This window comes from Tenrec ecaudatus, chromosome 4 (assembly GCF_050624435.1).
Source record: "Tenrec ecaudatus isolate mTenEca1 chromosome 4, mTenEca1.hap1, whole genome shotgun sequence".
NCBI classification, from domain to species: domain Eukaryota; kingdom Metazoa; phylum Chordata; class Mammalia; order Afrosoricida; family Tenrecidae; genus Tenrec; species Tenrec ecaudatus.
In genome coordinates, this window is record NC_134533.1 from 90,376,471 (window position 1) to 90,393,398 (window position 16,928).

Consider the following 16,928-nt stretch of genomic DNA (forward strand, 5'->3'; position numbering starts at 1 on the left):
CAATGTAACTTTTTTTCAGCATATCATTTTCTTGAACCCAATTTAAGTAGAAAATACGTAGTTCACATAACAGTGTATGTTGGGACGTGCCAACTGGATCATTTTAAAATGAAAGTTTAACAGTCAGAAGGCGTGTCATTTGATTTGTCACATAGGGGCAATCAAGTATTTTTAACTATTTCCCAAGCACCTTTGCTTATCTTCTGAGACAAAACCAACCATGTTCAGAAAGCCTTTTAGCCTAACCAGTTCCATTGGCAGAAACAAGTTCAGTGGTAATAATGCTGAGGTGTTAACAATCGCAACCAGCCATTTAATGTCAGGAGGTAGCTTGCCTTACCTTTTAGATCAAAGTTTGGTTTTTAAATTAATCAGTTAGTCAAGACAAAAGATCAAAATAGATTTATTTTTTAAACATTATCAATAGTTTTTATTTTAATCCTTAACACATATGTACCCAGTCTCTATTATTAACTTTAGTAATATTATTTAGAATTTCCATCAACTGTATCCCATGTTTCTTCCCCTTGACAGGAAGAAAGAGGCCTAAGGCCAGGACCTACTTCGGGTTCATACAGTGAACTCGGACTCTGTAGAGAACTGTCACTCACTGCTAAGCTTAGTCAGGCCTGGCTTTGCCACAGCTAGGGACAGCTCTTATGTATAAATATATCAATCAAGGCGGTCCAACTTTCCTTGATACGATTGAACAATTGAGTTGTATATGTAGATTATGTACCAATAAAACTTTTTAAAATATGCCAAAACACTCCAATTCTCATTTCTTTAGTTGCAAAGAAATCTGGCAGTGGGGGACAAAGATGCCCTGATGAAAAATGTTTGAGAACCGTGTGTAACAAATCACCTCTATTCCGGTGAACCCTTTCTGAGAACCAGCAGACCTAATCAGAGGTAAGCAAAACTTTCCTCGGGTCTCCTTCCCGCGCCCCCCTGGCACATGAGCTCTCAGACAGCGGGTTAGCTTAGGTGCTGACGGAAACGCGGAGGGCGTCCTTTGCCAGTGGGTGACAGACCAGAGATCCCATGGGAATTTGGCAAGGGCCATCGCTTTTGTTTTTCCAAAGCAAAACAAAACAAAAAAACTTTGAGACTTGTTAAAATAAATTTTCGGAGGAAATAAATGACTGATTTTTGCAAATAAAATATACCTATCTTACAAGTGTCTTTAAATATGAGTGTATTTATACTTTACATTTAAGTAGTGTGTCTTAAATATATTTTTTTACTTTTAGTCACTTCTCCTTTCTGTATCTCACACTTCCTTCTGTACTTCAAGTACCGGCTGATTCCGTGGATTTAGGGCTGGATGTTGACTTAGTGGACGTGCATGGTATCAGAAAGTCAGCTTACAAGGTGTCAACATGCACTCGTGCTGATTTAAAATAATTCATTGCTATAGTCAACTATTCAAAACTCCACTGCATTTTATGAATTCCATAATGAAAATAGGCCTCCTATTAAAATATAAAAATAAAACAGCACGTATGATCTTAAATGTTTTCTGTTGATAGATGACAAACATCTACTACTTTCAATTACACAGTGGTTAAAGATAAAAACACTTCATTTATTCTTAAATTCAGGATTGTATAGCATGAATTTAAATAAAGGTCATTTTTCCCGCTTTAATTTCTACATCCTCTTAGTAGGACTAGAAACTCAATATAACATATTTAACATAAATATCCCAAATATTACTTGTGATTCCCAATGTAAAAATACTTTAAAATGTACAAAATAAAGCTAAAACATCTTTAGGATTGTACTCTATAAGTTAATGATGTAAGCAAAAAACACTCGTGCTAAGTGACCACTTAGAAAACATGTACAAATACCGACTGGGCCGCATTACCAAGGTCTTGGCAACGGCGCCACATCCAGGATCAGGGAGTGCCACCATCCAGATGGAAAGTTAGCAACGTTTTAAATTGAAAAAGAAAATTTCATCAGGAGAAAATGCTATCTTTAAGATCTTTAATTAAATAATTTCCCTCTCCCAAGTTCACAGAAAGTCTTTAGTTTCTATAAATAAATGCGTCTGGAGAACAGAGAGTAACAGGAAGTGCTTTCTGGGGAAGACGAGTGTGGTGGCATTTAGCAGACAGTTGTCTCGATTCTTCCTAAGTGTGAATCCCTTCATGGCTCGGTATTCTGACCATCAGTTCAGTAAGAGGCTACGATAGACACAGTCACAGGGCTGGAATTGCCCAGAGTTAAGAACCATAAAACCTGTATTTTGTTAGTTTCTTATTTTCTAGTCATTAAAAAAAATGGCATGTACAAAATCCAGGGAAGGGACAACACGTGAAGGAAAGCCCACGCCACAAACAATGCAGCTGTGCACGCCCCGCCGCAGAGCAGCCCCGCCGGCTCGGACGCGCACTGCCTATCCCCGCTGAGGTTTCTATGGTCAAAGGGCTGGCTTCCAAGAGTTCCTACCTTCGAAGCATGAACACACCAGCAAGCAGACTCAGTATTAAAATTAATCTGAACATAATTTATTCTTTTTCTGAGATGTGATGTGAAAACACAAAAAAGCCCCAGAGCCAGAGTCAAAATCAAGGTTCTCTTGACCTCAGAGCTGTGCAGCCTTAAAATAAGAAAATTGTACTGGGCTACCTACGGAGTCCTTTCCAACCCCTACGTCAGAACTCTGCCTCAGTGCCTCCAGATTAGCGTGGCAAGGCTGAAAGACCATATTCTGGCTTTGGAAATATTCTGATGCGGATGCTGGAGTCAGTAGGAGTCAGCATCCACTCCATGGCAGTGAGGTTCCGTTTCTGTCTGCTTATGTTCCGGTTAATGGGAATGTTCCATACTTCTACTGACCAATCCTAAGTATCTGGCTAACATAAACATAACCAGGGCATTTTAAAATTATACACAACATTTGGATGGTCTGGAGAAACATGACCTATGTCTTTTCGTTCTTATTGTTGCCTTGCTCTCTCAACCGGGTATAGAAAAGGAGGAGTGGGGTGTGAGAGATAAATCTGACTGAAGTCTTTCTGGTTGAGAAGAATAGTAGAAGCCTTGCTGTGCTTTATTTTTGTTCCATTTGACTTTTTTGGGGCGGGGTCAATGTCCAACATAAATTGCTTGAAATTATTGTAATCGTTAAAACAAAGGATCTGTCACGGTTTACCAATATGGGCAAAGAATTACAGTTTACTGCCGACATAGCAAACAAAGTTTGGTTCTAAGTATATAACAATGTATTCTCCAAGTTCTTATTTCAATCATTTTCAGAATTAAGGTAAAAGTAGAAGACTCATCATTCTTCTTCCACTATTTCCAACCAGCTGTCAAACATGTTGTATTCAAATTTAAAGAGAGAGTTGGTGGAGCACTGGCTATGACTTTGGGGGCGGGATAGATAATTTCTTCAACAGTGACGTAAGTACCCAACAGGAAGCCAACGACTCCGATGAATGCGATGGAAATATTCTTTAGGACCATCCATATATTGTAGTGTTCCTTTGAAAAAGTGAGAATCTCAACCAGAGGGGGCAGGATCAGAGCCAAGGCGCTGCTGCTCACGGCGCCGACGAAGGAGATCACGATGTCCAAGCGAGGGATCAGAATGGCTACCGCACCTGCAGCATGGACGGACGGACGGACGGACTGCTCAAACAGCTGCTACTAACATAGCAAAGGTGAGCCCTTTCAATACAAACACGCTAAGACTGCACTGATAAAGCTATGCCTGTGGGAAAATATGCCATACTTTTTGAACAAAAACAAAAGAAAAAAAGGCAACAAGTGACATTTCTGGCATTCTGACTCCTCTACAGAGCTCCTATCTGATTGACTTTTAATTATTTGCTGAGAAATACCGGGTACAGAAATTTGAATCATTTATTTCCCAACTCTCGAACACAAGGAAGATGTTTAAAAATTCACTAAACTTATCTATTTTCTGGAGCTGTGTCTCGTCGACTCATAGATCTCATCTATTCATGAAAAGGAGGCCAGATAAGTCCGACTAGACCCGTCATCTAGGGGTCGGGGTACACTGCATTACGTGAAATGCTGGAAACCCACGTGGAAGAATATTACAGAACTTAGACCTTAACATTTCACTTGTCAAAACCTTCTAAAGCATAACGTATAATTACAATTAGATCAATTCACCTTGTAAATTTTATACAACCAATAAAGATTTCCTAGCTTAAAAGAAAAAAAATGTTGAGGTAGATTATTTGATAATACTGTTTGTATTCAAATGAAGAGAGGTATATCTACTTTAAGCCATTCAAACATGAAAAACTAAAATGCAGATATACTCATCATGAGGTTCCTGAACACAGAGTCCTGAGTCAGGCACATGCAGTCACTTACGAATGCCTATTAGGTACCAGTTAAGCTCATCTACTATTTCTCAAAGCAATATTCTCAAGAAAAAGATAGATCCTTAGGGCAGAAAGCTCCCTCTGATTAAAGAGAGAGAGAGAGCTGTGGGGGTAGGGGGGTATTTTACGTCCCGTTGCAGTGAGAGGGTGTGCGCAGGGATACTTTTTGTTACGGTCTCACCAAGGAAACAGTGGGAGCACCCACATTCACTCGAATCACACCAATGACGACTGGTGCTCTTCCCGCACGAGCGACTCTACCACGAACTACCGTGCGGCACCGTGTGCCGCTCCCGGTCTTCTCGGCCTACACGACCCGGCAGAGTCATGTTTGCTAGCACACACGGAGCCTCGCAGTTCACCTGCAGGGCCATGTCCTGTCCAGCTGCTAAGCATGTAAACGCAATACGGCAACCAGAATAAAATGCATATCAACTATGTAATGGGCCCACTACATAACTAATCTAAATATATACTTGTATATTGAGCATTACTAATGCATTTTCAAAATAATTAAAGTTGGTGTTTCTAAGTGTCTCAGGATCTGATTTATGTTTTTTCTTGAACAGATGTAGAACAAATGAGTTTTAACCCAAAAAGGTATCCTGGCTAGGTGAATAAAATTATTTTGTAAATATTAAAATATACATTTTAAGTAGAAATTTAACCATAAAAGTATTATCATCCATATTTCACAGTACATATTTAAATAGTGATACTTACAAGTCATAATAACCAAAATGGACCTAATCCCTAATTCACAGATTTGCTTCCATTTAGCATGAAATCTGGATGTGGTCCCAGGAATAAGGATCTCTGCTGGAACATAGAACTGAATCGAATATGTCACAAATATGCCAAAGGAATATAAAATTTTCACTGCTTGATATAACCTGTAATAAAAAAATAAAAATTTAGTCATTCTTGATATTACTCTAGCTATCATCCTTTTTTATTTTTTAAGATAGATGAGAAACCCAAGAGAAAAATTTACATTTCATTTAAAATGTTGGTTTAGAGAATGTGTACATTGGTATAGATAAGTGCTTCTGACACACGGATTCCAGGACAGGTAAACAAACCCTCAGAACCAGTAACAGGAGTAGCAATACCATGAGGGTACAGGGAGGGCAGGGGGAAAGGGGAGAAAGGGGGAACTGATAGCAATGATGGATGTATTACCTCCCCAAAGGGGATAACAAAAATGTGGTTGAGGGAGTACAGCAGATACTGTAAGATTTAGAGGGGGATATATATATATATATATTTGATTGTACTATAGAAGAAAAGTGCTGGTGACTGGTTGTTACGCTCTGCAGGGACTGGTGTGGCCGTCTACTCTGTACAGGTAGTCTTGGAACCCCCAGGGAACCTCTACTCTGTCCTATAGGGTAGCTGTGAATTAGACTGCACTTGCTGGCAATGGCTTTGATAGGTAAAAACCACATTTTGTTTGTACATTCATCTGTTGAAGGATACATTTCCACCTTTTGGCTATGCAAATAAATCTGGTGTGTAAGTTATCTGTGGGTCCCTATTTTCAAGCCTCTTGGGTAGATCACTAGCAGTAGGATTGCTGATTCATATGATAGTTGCATCTTTAGTTATTTGAGAAAACACCACACTGCTTTGTATAGACTTTACATAATTTCACAATCCTATTTAGTCTGTTTTATATTAGCTATGTAAGGTTCTAGTGCATGTTATCAATACTTATACTATTTATTTTTTAAAAGTACATTTGAAAGAACTGAAACTTGATAATCAACTATGTTGTTATAGTCAGGTGTCATTGAGTCGGTTCTGAATCATAGAGACCCTAAAATATGAGTTAATGAAACACATGATGAGCAATTGTTAACTACTTTGTCATGTGTCATCTTTTTCTTTCTCTTTGTTTTTTTATTAAAAGATTATTTTATTGGGGGCTCTTCAAGCTCTTATAATCCCTACATCAATTGTATCAAGCATATTTGTACATATGTTGCCATTATTATTTACTAAAAATTTACTTTCTCTTGGGCCCTTGGTATCGAACAGCTCCTTCTCCAACCCCCCCAGTCTGTCCCACCTTGAATCAAATTTATATATTGGAAAAATTTATAAATCTTAAAGTAAATTAATAAAATATACCATATCTAAAGTAAAACTACAAAGGCAAGTACAACATATGTGTGTGCTGTGTGCAACCAAGACCCTCTCCTAGGAATGACCTGCCATAAACGACTTCCGACCTATATTTGTGCCAGGACCTTCTGTAGCCCACACAGGCCCCAGACAGGCCCAGGATTCGAATGGTGAAGGAACAGGAGACGACCTTCTTCAGGAGGCGGGTCAGAAGACACTATTAGTTGCTGCCAGTAGTCACCAGTCTGGTGAGACACCAAAGGTTTCCCAGGTGTCTATCTAAGCAGCAAACAGAGCTGCCTGCCGTTAGAGAAACAGCCATTCTTCCCATCCACCCACACTAAGGAGTTCCATTTGTAAGTAGGGAAGTCAGTCCACATGGTAATCACTGTGAACTTTTTTCTTAAATTCCCAAAGACCAATAGCCTCCGGCAGAAGGGAAAATCCTACATGGTCCTTCACTTGGCAAAGGAGTCTCATATTCACTTGGCAGGAGATTCTCATATTCAAGAGAACAGTAAATGCACCACTTTATCTTACTTATTTATGTGCCCCATCTCTTTTCTAAAAGGCCTTAAGGTACATATTTTCCTTACCAGTAAAATAATGATGATAACAAACCATGAGGTATATTATTGGGAAAACTACAGTATGTAGTTTTGTTTTGGCAACAAACATTAATTTTTTTATTTTTTATCAAATTCATCCATATTAAAAAAATGTCCAAGTTTTATCCCTCTACTTCACTCAAATTGGGCATACTACAATTTTTAACGTATCTTTTACAAAATCAAACAAGGATCTGTGAATTCACAAATGGTCTCCTCGGAAGATGACGAAAAGATTCTGTTATAAAAATAAATTATAGTAACAATATAACATTAAACCATAAATATAAGAATGCATTTCTATCTTAAAGTATTGGTCAATTATAATCATAAAAACATTAACAAACTCATTCACCTACCACATATCGTGAGGAAGATTTAAAGTTATGCTGCCTTTGATTGTATCCTGGAAACACATGTATCCTAAGGTTGCTAGTGTTATGTACAAAGTTGTAACGATTCCCATACCAATGTTCAATGCTTGGGGGAAGCGTTTGGATTCTTTCATTTGGTTTTCCAATGGAAGGACCTAAGACGAGAATGCAATGAACTTTTTAAAGAGAACATGATACTATATGTAATTGAAGTAAATAAAAAAACTTAGAGTCTTCAATGATACAATTGGCTTTTCTGTAGCTTACAAGTAAATCGTTTTTCCTTTAAAATAACAACACATAGTTGTTGAAATATTTTTCTATATGCTATATAGCTTTTAAAACTATGTACTTTTAATCCTTCAAATAAAGCAACTTGAAATGGATCTTAGCTAATACATTTTCCCATCATTTCGTTTGAAGTCAACTTTATTTTAGAATAATTTGACAGTTAGAGAGAGTTGTACAAGACAACACGGAGGCCCCACGTGCCACTGACCAGTTCCTCTGCTCCAACCGTGATGCACATGTTCCAACAACTGGCACATCGCTGTTAACGGAACTTCCCACTTGATTGGATTCTTTTCTTCTTACACTAATCTCCTTTGTTGTTCTTTGGAAACCCACTGGTTTCAGAACACTGCATCAGATTTGGTTACCTTGTCCCTAAGCTCCTTCCTCCAGGCTGTGACCTTTGCTAAATCTCTCCTTGTGCATCGGCTGAATTTCTTCCAGAGTACTGGTTGGGCATTTTGTAAAATGACCCTTTCTTTGAGTCAGTCTGGAGTAGACTGGGATTTTGGGCTGTGGGGAAGAATATATCTTGGTGGAGGGCCTTTCTCATCACATATGCTATAAAAATGACTGATCTGCTTTCACTCTTGGTCGACTGGTTAGAACAGCACTTGCCAGGCTTCTCGTTGTGAAGTTCCTTTTATCCCCCTCCATCTCATTCTCTGCTGGGAAGCAGAGCCCTAAACTGAACTCCCTCAGTGACTAACAGGGTTAAACTACAGCCCCTGGAAAGGGGGAGTGTGTATATGAAGTCCTTGAAATTCCTGCCCGTTCATTTACCCACTGAGCCATTTATCTATTTGGACTCATGGATATTTTTTATCCTTGAGGACATAATGAGATACTATTTATTTATTTTGTGCTCCTTCGGTTCCAGCTTTGGCCTTTGTGAATTGTCAATTTGGCTCTTGTGTCTTTTCACGTGTCTTCATCCTTTTGCTGAGTACTTCCCTGCGGTACTTTCTGGCACTACAAGACACGCAGGCTTACCTTGAACGTCTGTCCCTGCTTCAAACCTAGAATCAGCATTTCTCCAGAACCCTGGTCCTCTCTATGGGAGGACGGTGTTGAGATGTCCAGGTCAGGGTACTAGTTTTATTTGTTGCTGGCTTCGCACTGCTTGTATGCCCTCTCAGCACACAAGCTAGGGGATGTCATGTATACATTAGCCCATGCATATTTACACATCCCCACCGCTATTTCTGTATCTGTGCATCTGTATATACTGCCTATCAACTCCAGATGCATTAATAGATGATTTTCATTATTTTTTAAAAGGGAATCTTTAAACAAAATAAGAGAAGGCTAATTAAAAGGTTTTTGAAGAAACATAATCAGAGTTGTTTTTTTTTTACTAGAGTTTGTCCATGAAGTTGAAAACACTAATCAATAATAGTAGCAAATATTTACTGAGTGCTTTCGGAGTGCAAGCATGATCTAAAGCCAATCACAGTCTGCACAAGCTCAAAAGATAATACACTAATAATTTCCTCATTTTCAGGTAAGTCACTCCACATGGAAGCAATAACATGAGCAGAGGACAACTGGGGTGTTTGGATACAGTTCAGACATGAAATACCAAGAGAGCATGCTTTAATTACCGATTGGAACAGGGACCAAGAGCAGAGTAAAAAGAAGTATCTCTAATTTCAAGCTCAAGTGACTGAAAGAAAACTGAGAAAAGCAGAAAAGAGGAAGTACAGCTGGGATTGGGATGAGAAAGACCAGGTCTGACTTTGGATGTGATGAACTTGAGATGTCAAGAAAACGATGCCCAGTAATTGACTAGAGGCTCCCTAGTTAAAGGCAGAGGGGGAAACTGCAGTTCCCTCTGCGACACTGATCATGAGATACGGAGACCTGCGGATTTGTCAGCTCTCTGAAGGAGAATGCAGAGAGAACAGAAGTGCAAGTAAATAAAGTGGTATAAAATTACCCTGGAGATCGATTTTGTCTGAGGGTCAAATAAATAAATGTTTATAAGTGTTTCTGTTCCCACACCAAACATCAGATTAAGAACACAGCTTTGGAGCTGAGAAAACAGCAGTGTTCTGTTTCCCTCCAATCTACAAAACAGAGGCTTGCGATAACCTGGAAACGTCTGGAATGGTGATCCCCAGATGCTCAGCACACCTGTATCTCTTGGTCTGAGCTCTAGGATAGCTTCCTTTATCAAAGCAAACATGAGCCCCAAAACTCTAAATGGAGAAGGCTTACTCTTTTATGGAACTGATTTTCTAACACTTTCAGTACACATCGGGAAATCATTGCGAGTACTAAGCATGGTGTTTGGTTCATGCTTGAATATAATCTGGAGTTGTGTGGGGTAGCTTAGATAGAGCACAAACTGGCCAGGAGGGGATGATTTATTGAAGCAGGATGGTGTGTACACAGGAGCTATTCTTCAGACTTTTGTAAGTGTTTGAAAATTTCCACACAAAAATCAGCAAGTCTAATTTTTCCATTTTGAAATAAAGAAGATGAGAATTAGAGCATGTCAGTGATGTGTCTGAGATTAAGCTCTTGGTTAGTAGAAAAAACAAATGCAAATCACGCTCTAGAAATACAAAAACTGACAACAAAAGAGGAAAAGGAAAACATACAAGATATTGAGTCTGGCTATTTTTTGCTTACTTAAAATTAAAAAGAATAATGAAGACTAAGCCCTTACCACTCCTATGCCTTCAAAAGCAAACACGGCAGTTCCAAAAAACAGTGGGTATTTCTTCCACCCAGCCACTACTGGAAGATTGTGAGTATCTGGCATATTCTGCAGAATCAAAGGAAAAGACAGGTTTCACCTTTACTGATTTTAAAGAATTTAGAAAGAAAGCAAAACCGCATACTTCTGAGCTTCACAACAGAAAATGCATGTTATAAAGGTGAATAATCCTTTTTAATACACATAGTAAGCACCCTGTGTTACATGTAGCCACGTTGTTAGGATTTGCTGCCAAAAGCAATAGTTTCCCTCATGACTGGCCACACATTCCAGCTGAGTCAAATGCTCCCCATGACCTGTTTCCTCCTTCAAGGCTGCGCACGCTGGGTAAATGGTTCCTGCTACAAGGGACACATGTAAGCACACACGACTTACACTGCTGCTCCTGCCCAGCAGCAACTCAGTCTCCACTCCATCTGCATGGCCCTTTCAGGCCTTTAAGACTTTTTTTTCTCAATTCTGGCAAAACTCTACCCATTTAAGGACTGTCACTGGTGCAATATGCAATAATCCCCACCAGAGAAAGCTACAATTATCCCCACTCTGTTACTTCCCTACTTCCTAAAGATTTTATATTTTATCTTAAGGGGGGGGGGATTAAGATTTCCTAATTCATATAGAACATGCCCTCCCCCAATTCATAATCTACTGAAAACATTATACACTTTTTATTTTATTTAACCCTCGTGACAACTTTGAGTTAGAATTAATAATGAAGGATTATTATCCTCATGTTACAGAAGAGTAAAAATATAATATGCTTATTGTAAAAACACTAAAAAGTGATGGAGCTGGCTTTAAAATATAAAAACTTCCCACTCAAAATGACCAACTTTTTTAATTGAAAAGAAAGAAACAAATCTATATGCAAAAGGAGAACGACTGGAGGCTCTGGAATTTGGATGCAGGCCACGGGGAAGACCAAAGGTCCACCATGAGTGAGTCTGAATGCAGGGATTGTAAGACCATTGCTTTGCCAGCAGCACGTCAGATGGACTGGCTCAGGAGAGAAGGGGATAAGGATGTCCACGCTTTTGGGGGGGTCACTTCCCCCTTGAAGGGAGCAGGAATGCATATGTGTATATGGAAATATTAAACCTTACAGGCAACTTTAATGAAGCTGCAGATTCCCTGCAGCCCATCAACATATTCTTCTAGGGAAACCAGCTTACAGCCCCCCACACTATAAACAACCCGAATCAGTTAAGACTGCTATGCGCTGTGCTTCACATAAAGAGGTTGCAATCTGTGTAGTGGAGGTGGATTGACATGGTGGCAGCACACTGAAAGACAATTATGGAACTGTTATGCTAGTTTCTTGGAATAAAGACAATGAATGAGCTCATTGTTTCGTGTTAGCTATTGTACCAACAGCACAATCCTAAAACTCACAACTATCGTAGGGAGACACTACTATTTCCTGAGACACTCACAAAGCCTGTGTTATCAATCTCTCTGCCAAACACTCTTCCATTACAGCACCACCTCTCACCAGGAAAGCAGCAGTTACTGGCCCAGCTACTATGTACCAGATAGTAAGTAGAAGTCTTTACATATCATTACTTTTACCTCCAAAGCAAACACAACTTTTACTAATATAAAAACAAACAAACATGATTTTCAGCTTAATACATATTATACTTACCCGAATGACATACTGGTAAATTATCACAAGACTGATGGCCATGGAAATGTTGGCAAGGAATGAAAGCACAAACAGATTCTTTAAGTCCCGAATGAAGACCAAAAGGGTTAGGAATGGGAGAAAGCAAAGCATATATATCCTCAGGTCAACACCTCTCTCACATGAGTGCGGTACACTGGTACTGTTTGAAGCCAACATTTTCCTCTCCAGGAAGCCTTCATGAATCTGCAGAGGAATATTGGGAGAATAAGAAAGAAGAAAAAACTTTCATCAAAGTCTAAAGAATATTGTGATCTACACATTATATGATAAATTCATGATACAATTTTCAATCCAAAAAAAATTATTTCTACTTTCCAAAGTTCTGGCTTCCTGAAAACATATATATTATCTTACTTTAATTACCTTTAGATTTTATAAATATATATTTATTTTCCTTGCAAAATAACTTATTTTTTGATGTGAAAATAAATTTGATTAGAAAAGTATGATGATGGGTTTCCTTGTTTATTTTTTTAAGTTCATGGTTATCCATCTAGCTCATGGCCCTGGCAATCATCTTTTGAAATCATTGAAATTGGAAGCATACTTATCTAAAGTGGCAATTTTGGATATTCTACTTTAACTTATTTTCCTCAGAGTAATAAACAAGTTCTAAGCACCTCTTAGAAAAGCACTGAATTGAAAATAAAAATTTAAAATGATGGCCTAACTTCAAATGTGTTTTATAGAACAAATTTTAAATAAATTATCATCACAAGTGAAAATAATATTACTGATTCGGTAGGTTCATGCATGGTTACATGCTAAGTAGTAAACAATTTTTTTTTCTATATCAAAAAGTTCCCATAAGATAAACAAATTTCACCTGTTATACTCATCTATTGTCAGCATATTTAGCCAGTTTATAACCCAATTCCAATTTTTAAGAGATATAATGACTCATCAGGGCTATTTAACTAAAATGGTCTCTGAGTAAATTAGTCATAAATCTAGTTTACTCAAATAAAAATGAAATTATAGAGGACAATAAAAACAACCTTAAAATTTTACAATAGAGGGAAAATCATGCTGAAATTTAAATACCAGTGAAAACCTATTTCCCTCTCCCCCCAAACACTGTAGCCTCTTTTGAGTAACCAGACATTACCAAGTTTCTGGGCATACAAGTTCCTAAGAACCAAACCCTATAATAAAAGTAGCTAGCATTAAAAAATTTTTTCTATATACCAGATATTATGTTATATGCAACAAATACTGCCTTAGATGCAACATCTCATTTAATCCTCACGCCACCACTCTGGGGCAGTCTGGGGTTAGTAATTACAATGTATAATTGAGGTTTAGAGAAGGTAAATCGCTTACGCACTATCGAGCCAGTAAGGGGTGGTTCTAGAATTCAAATGCAAGTCTGAGGATACAAATTCTAGCTTCTAACAGCTACATTTTAGCCCTAAACGGGGCCTGGCCCGGGAAGCCATCAGTCCTCCTCTGCCAGCTTTCTACACATATTTAGCTTGACCTCCGAAAGGCCGACAAAATTCTGATATGATGAACAATTCAAGTGTCCCTATTAATTTTAAACTTAAAAATCCAAGGAAAGGACTATCAGTGGTGGTGCAGATGTACACATCATCTTAGGCTGCAGGTAACTGCTCATAAACAGAGGGAGCTATGAAGGCAAATTATAACCCATCCTGGATTAAGAAACTCTCAAGTAACACCAGGACTCATTTTAAAACATAAAACATATTTGCCATCATTTTAAAATTTTTTCTTTTTGAATTTTGAAATAGAAAACAAAATAATTCATCAATTTTGGCTTTTAAGAACATGTTTTATTCATTGATGTAATTTCTCAATAATGAAACTATGTAGAGCCATGAACTTCTGATCAAAGACAATCAAAAACAATTAAATCAGACCACTATTAAGTTGAGCTCTAGCAAGGATTCCTGGCAGGAAGCGAAGCAGTTCCAGAATCAATTTGCAAAATAGTGAATTTTCAGCTATTGTGCAATGTAATTCTATCACAAGGACCTCACATTATCTTAATATTCTTTGACAGAAGGATATGTATAAAATTCTCAGGATTAAAAAATACAGTAAAATAAAGATGTAGATACATACCTAGGGCAAGATTCAGGTAAACATTTGAGTCCTTTGGCGCCCTCTAGAGACAAAGATTGGCTATCTAATAGGACTTCCTATGAGCTCACATGTTTACCAAAATGTAAAACACTGAAATAAATGTTATAAAATAAAATTACTAAATTCCACTGAGAGCTCAAACTTACTAAAACCCCCTATTTATTTACTTTTGATTGATTCAGTTATTTAAATGGTTATCATTCCAAAGGTAGATTATATTCTTTAGCAAATCCGACGGCAAATTTAGAGTCATAGTACCCTACATTTATATACTGTTTTACATTTTACAAATGATTTCACAAAGTTTTGGTCAGATGAGCTTTAAAATACCTTCAAGATGAACGAGGGGAGATTTGTTATTAGACCCATTTTACAAATGAGGAAGCTGAGGATTAAGTGGGGTAAGGGGATGGCGTAGTGGATATGCAAAGGTCGGTTATTCGAACCTATCAGCCGCTCAGCAGGAGACAGACAAGTAACAGCTCTTTCCACTCTCGCAGAGTTCGTTCCAGTCTAGGAAACCCAGAGGGGCAGTTACACCTGTGCTCCAGGGCCGCCGTGACTGAGAACCGACTTGATGGCAGTGAGTTTGGTTTTGTCTTTCCCAATGTTTTAAGTTAAACCTGACAGAACATGTGCTTAAACTCGTATCTCCAGACACTAAAGGCTATGATGTGACACCAGTACATTTTCTTCCTTTACTGTAATATCCCATCCCCACAGCCATAGGCACCATTTTACCCAGTTAATGTTCCTAGAGTGTCTTGCAGTGTGAGCAAAGACAGAAGCTTCTAGAAGAAAGATGGGCTATGACTGTAGGGACATTAGTTTCCAGTTCTCTTTGCACTTGCCTGGTGGCTTGATGCGGCCCAGCAATCCCGTGCAGCAGCTACAAAGCAGGCTTCCATGTCTGCCTGGTGACTAAGCCCTGAATTCTGCAGTGGGAGGAAGCCTCTGCTCTCACCCAGCACAGGAGACTGTCTGCCTTCTGTGTCCAGATGATGCGGACTTCCTTAAGCGCGAACTGCACCTCTTTTTCTATGTGGCTTGGTAGGCATTTTTTCCCTCAACTTTGAAAGCAACTGATAATATTTCACAGGAAAAGTCACCAATCGTAACACAGACATTTCGTCCATCCATTTTACCTACTCTATATGACATACACAAACATACAAACACAAACTAAAACAAACAACATTCTGTCGAGGGATGAACAATTAACACATGTGAAAGGTGGACATGGACTAAAGAAGACTGACGAAGAATTGATGCATTTGAACCGTGCTAGAGAAGAACATGGAAAGTACCAGGGACTGCCTAAAGGGCAGGCAAGGATGGCGAGACTCTGTCCTCCGTGCTATGGACATGTGGTCAGGAGAAGTCGTGAAGGAGATGGACAGACGCCGTGGCTGCGATAGTGGGCTCAGCATAGGGATGCTTGTGAGGATGGCGCAGGACCAGTCTGTGCTTCGCTCCGCAGTGCATCAGGTTGCTGTGGGTTGGAACTGACTCAATGGCAACTAACAACCTGGAGGGATTGTTTCTTTCGAAGCTCTGTAGTATTTTTTTTTTTAAACAGCCCTGTACCTGGTTTATTGAACAAGTACTCGATCAATTTTGTTGTCTGGATGGCTTTCACTCTTCTGTTCGGGTTTCTTGTCGACCTCAACCTTGCTCAAACACTTCTCAATTCTTGTCTGCCATGTTTGAGGTCAGGCAGACCTTCAGCTTCAAAGCAAAATCCTGCGCCTCAATACTCTAAAAAGGTCTTTTGCAGCTGGTTTACCTTGACTGCTGCTTCCATGAGCACTGAGTAGGGATCCAAGCAAGTCAGAATCCTTGACCACTTCAACCTTTTCTCCATTTATCGCGATGATGTTCCCTATTGGTCCAGTGGTGAGGATCTGAGTCTTCTTTATATTGAGTGGTCATCCACACTGAAGGCCGCAATCCTTGATCTTCAGCAGCAAGTACTTCAAGTCCTCATTTTCAGCAAGCAAGGTTGTGTCATCTGCATATCACAGGCTGTGAGTCCAGCTTCTCCTATTATTTGTTCTGCATACACATTAATAAACATGAGGAGAGAATACAATCCTGACACACACCTTTCCCGAGTTTAAACCATGCAGTATTCCTTTGTATAGCTTCCGCATGAACCAAGGGTAATGTCCCGGCATTCCTAGTCTCCTAAAGGACAGCCATAGTTTATTATGATCCTCACAGCAGAATACCTTTGCATAGTCAATGAAACACAAATAAACATCTTTCTGGTATTCTTTGCTTTCAGTTAAGGTCCATCTGACATCAGCACTGATAACCCTTCTTCCACGTCCTCTTCAGAAGCCTGCCGGAGCCTGCGGAAGCTCCCTGTCAACGGACTGCTGCAACTGTTGTTGGTCTTCAGCAAAATGTTCCTGGCGTGTGCTAACAGCGATATTGTTCCACAGTTTGAGCGTTCGGTTGGGTTACCTTTCTTTAAAATGGGTCCAGATATGGATCTCTTCCAGTCAGTTGGCTAAGTAGGCCTCCAGGTTTAATGGATTCATTTCTCTGCCAATGCAATAACCATTCTGAGACCTATAACACACCAGCTACTCTTAGATGCTACGTAAACATAGTTGCCTCTTCCCTCAT

The 16,928-nt window shown here is 39.1% G+C and overlaps 1 protein-coding gene across 3 annotated transcripts in view; it reads right to left on the reverse strand.

Annotated features, from left to right (window-relative positions):
* Positions 1-387: 387 nt before the first annotated feature.
* Positions 388-16,928, reverse strand: part of SLC36A4 (solute carrier family 36 member 4) — a 38,031-nt gene continuing 21,490 nt past the window's right edge. For 2 of the 3 annotated variants that reach the window (XM_075546448.1, XM_075546450.1), the window contains 5 exons: positions 12,144-12,368; positions 10,448-10,546; positions 7,468-7,637; positions 5,097-5,266; positions 388-3,617 (listed from right to left, as the gene is read on the reverse strand). In XM_075546448.1, the coding sequence (XP_075402563.1) occupies positions 3,310-3,617; positions 5,097-5,266; positions 7,468-7,637; positions 10,448-10,546; positions 12,144-12,368 (972 nt within the window). In that variant the 3' untranslated portion in view covers positions 388-3,309. The other variant, XM_075546449.1, reaches the window with a different exon arrangement.